The sequence below is a fragment of the Antrostomus carolinensis genome, unplaced genomic scaffold (genome assembly GCF_000700745.2).
Source record: "Antrostomus carolinensis isolate BGI_N321 unplaced genomic scaffold, ASM70074v2 scaffold387, whole genome shotgun sequence".
Classification (NCBI taxonomy): Eukaryota; Metazoa; Chordata; class Aves; order Caprimulgiformes; family Caprimulgidae; genus Antrostomus; species Antrostomus carolinensis.
In genome coordinates this window covers 1-1,228 of record NW_010327889.1, presented here as the reverse complement: position 1 = coordinate 1,228, position 1,228 = coordinate 1, and the positions used below count along the sequence as shown (strand labels likewise).

The 1,228-nt window shown below is 37.1% G+C and overlaps 1 protein-coding gene across 1 annotated transcript in view; it reads left to right on the top strand.

Annotated features, from left to right (window-relative positions):
- Window positions 1–473, top strand: part of LOC104528115 (pericentrin) — a gene marked incomplete at both ends in the record, with an annotated part of 59,041 nt that extends 58,568 nt beyond the window's left edge. Inside the window, one exon of the mRNA XM_029085964.1 lies at window positions 321–473. Coding sequence (XP_028941797.1) covers window positions 321–473 — 153 coding nt within the window. The remainder of the gene's footprint in view (window positions 1–320) is intronic.
- Between the last annotated feature and the right edge of the window lie 755 nt (window positions 474–1,228).

Genomic DNA, 1,228 nt, shown 5'->3' with positions numbered 1-1,228 from the left:
TTTTTTTTTTTTTTTTTTTTTTTTTTTTTTTTTTTTTTTTTTTTTTTTTTTTTTTTTTTTTCTTTTTTTTTTTTTTTTTAAGAAAATGAAAAACAACCTTTGCAGTACTTTGGTTTCGCAGCTGAGGAGCTGGAGCACTAATTTCTCATTCTCTTTTTGTGTCTCAAGTATTTTATTAATGCAAATTCATTAAAGCGAGTTTAAATCCTAGAATTTGCTGAAGTTACTTGTTCTCAGTAAGTAAGGCCATGAAGTCTTATCTTTTCTGCTTAAATAAGAGGATTTAATTGAAACATCCATGCATTTTCTTCTTTTTTTAGATGGCAAGCTTGTTAGACCAACTAGAACAGTATAAAGATAATTTGATCAGTAAAGACAAGGAGATACTGCAGCTGAACTTGCAGTTAGAGATGCAAAAAAACCTTAGCACTTCCAGCATCAGCCAGCTTCAGTCAGAGAACGCACAATTGAAGGTAGGTTTCCTTAGCTCTAGCGTGCTCCAGCTAAAGCTTCAGTCGCCTCCTTTCTTGAGTGTTGCGGTCTTTGTCTCGTGTTGTTATAAATCAACACTTAGTTTGTTTCTTTTATGAAGGGAATGTTGCATTACTGCTACAAGGCTAATGCTGGATATTGTAGAACAAAAAACCCCTGATGCTCTAGATTCGTGCTTATGGCATTATCTTCTACAGTAATTTGATTTAAATAAGAAGCTTAGCTTTTACCTGGCCCTGACAGGTGGTGAAATACAGTGTTGTCATTTCCAACACTACAGAGTTTTGTGTGCCTTCCAGATCTCTACGGCCATAGCAAAAGTTACAATTTAGAAAAATGGTTGGCTGTTACTCTGGTAACTTGAGTGTTCATCTCTTACCTTGAAAGTTGAGAGATGTTGTAGTAATCTAATCCAGTGGTGCAAACCTAAACAAAGCAGCTGTAGGTGTGTTCTTGAGTTCTTTATAGAATCATAGAATCGTTTGGTTGGAAAAGACCTTTGAGATCATTGAGTCCAACTGTACCTTTCCACTACTAAACCAGATCTCTGAGCACCTCATCTACCTGTCTCTTCAATCCCTCCAGGGATGGGGACTCCACCACTTCCCTTGGCAGCCCCTTCCAATGCCTGAGAACCCTTTCAGTGAAGACCTTTTTCTTGACATCAAATTTGAACCTTCCCTGTTGCAACTTGAGGCCACTTCATCTTGTTCTATCACCAGTTACTTGGGAGAAA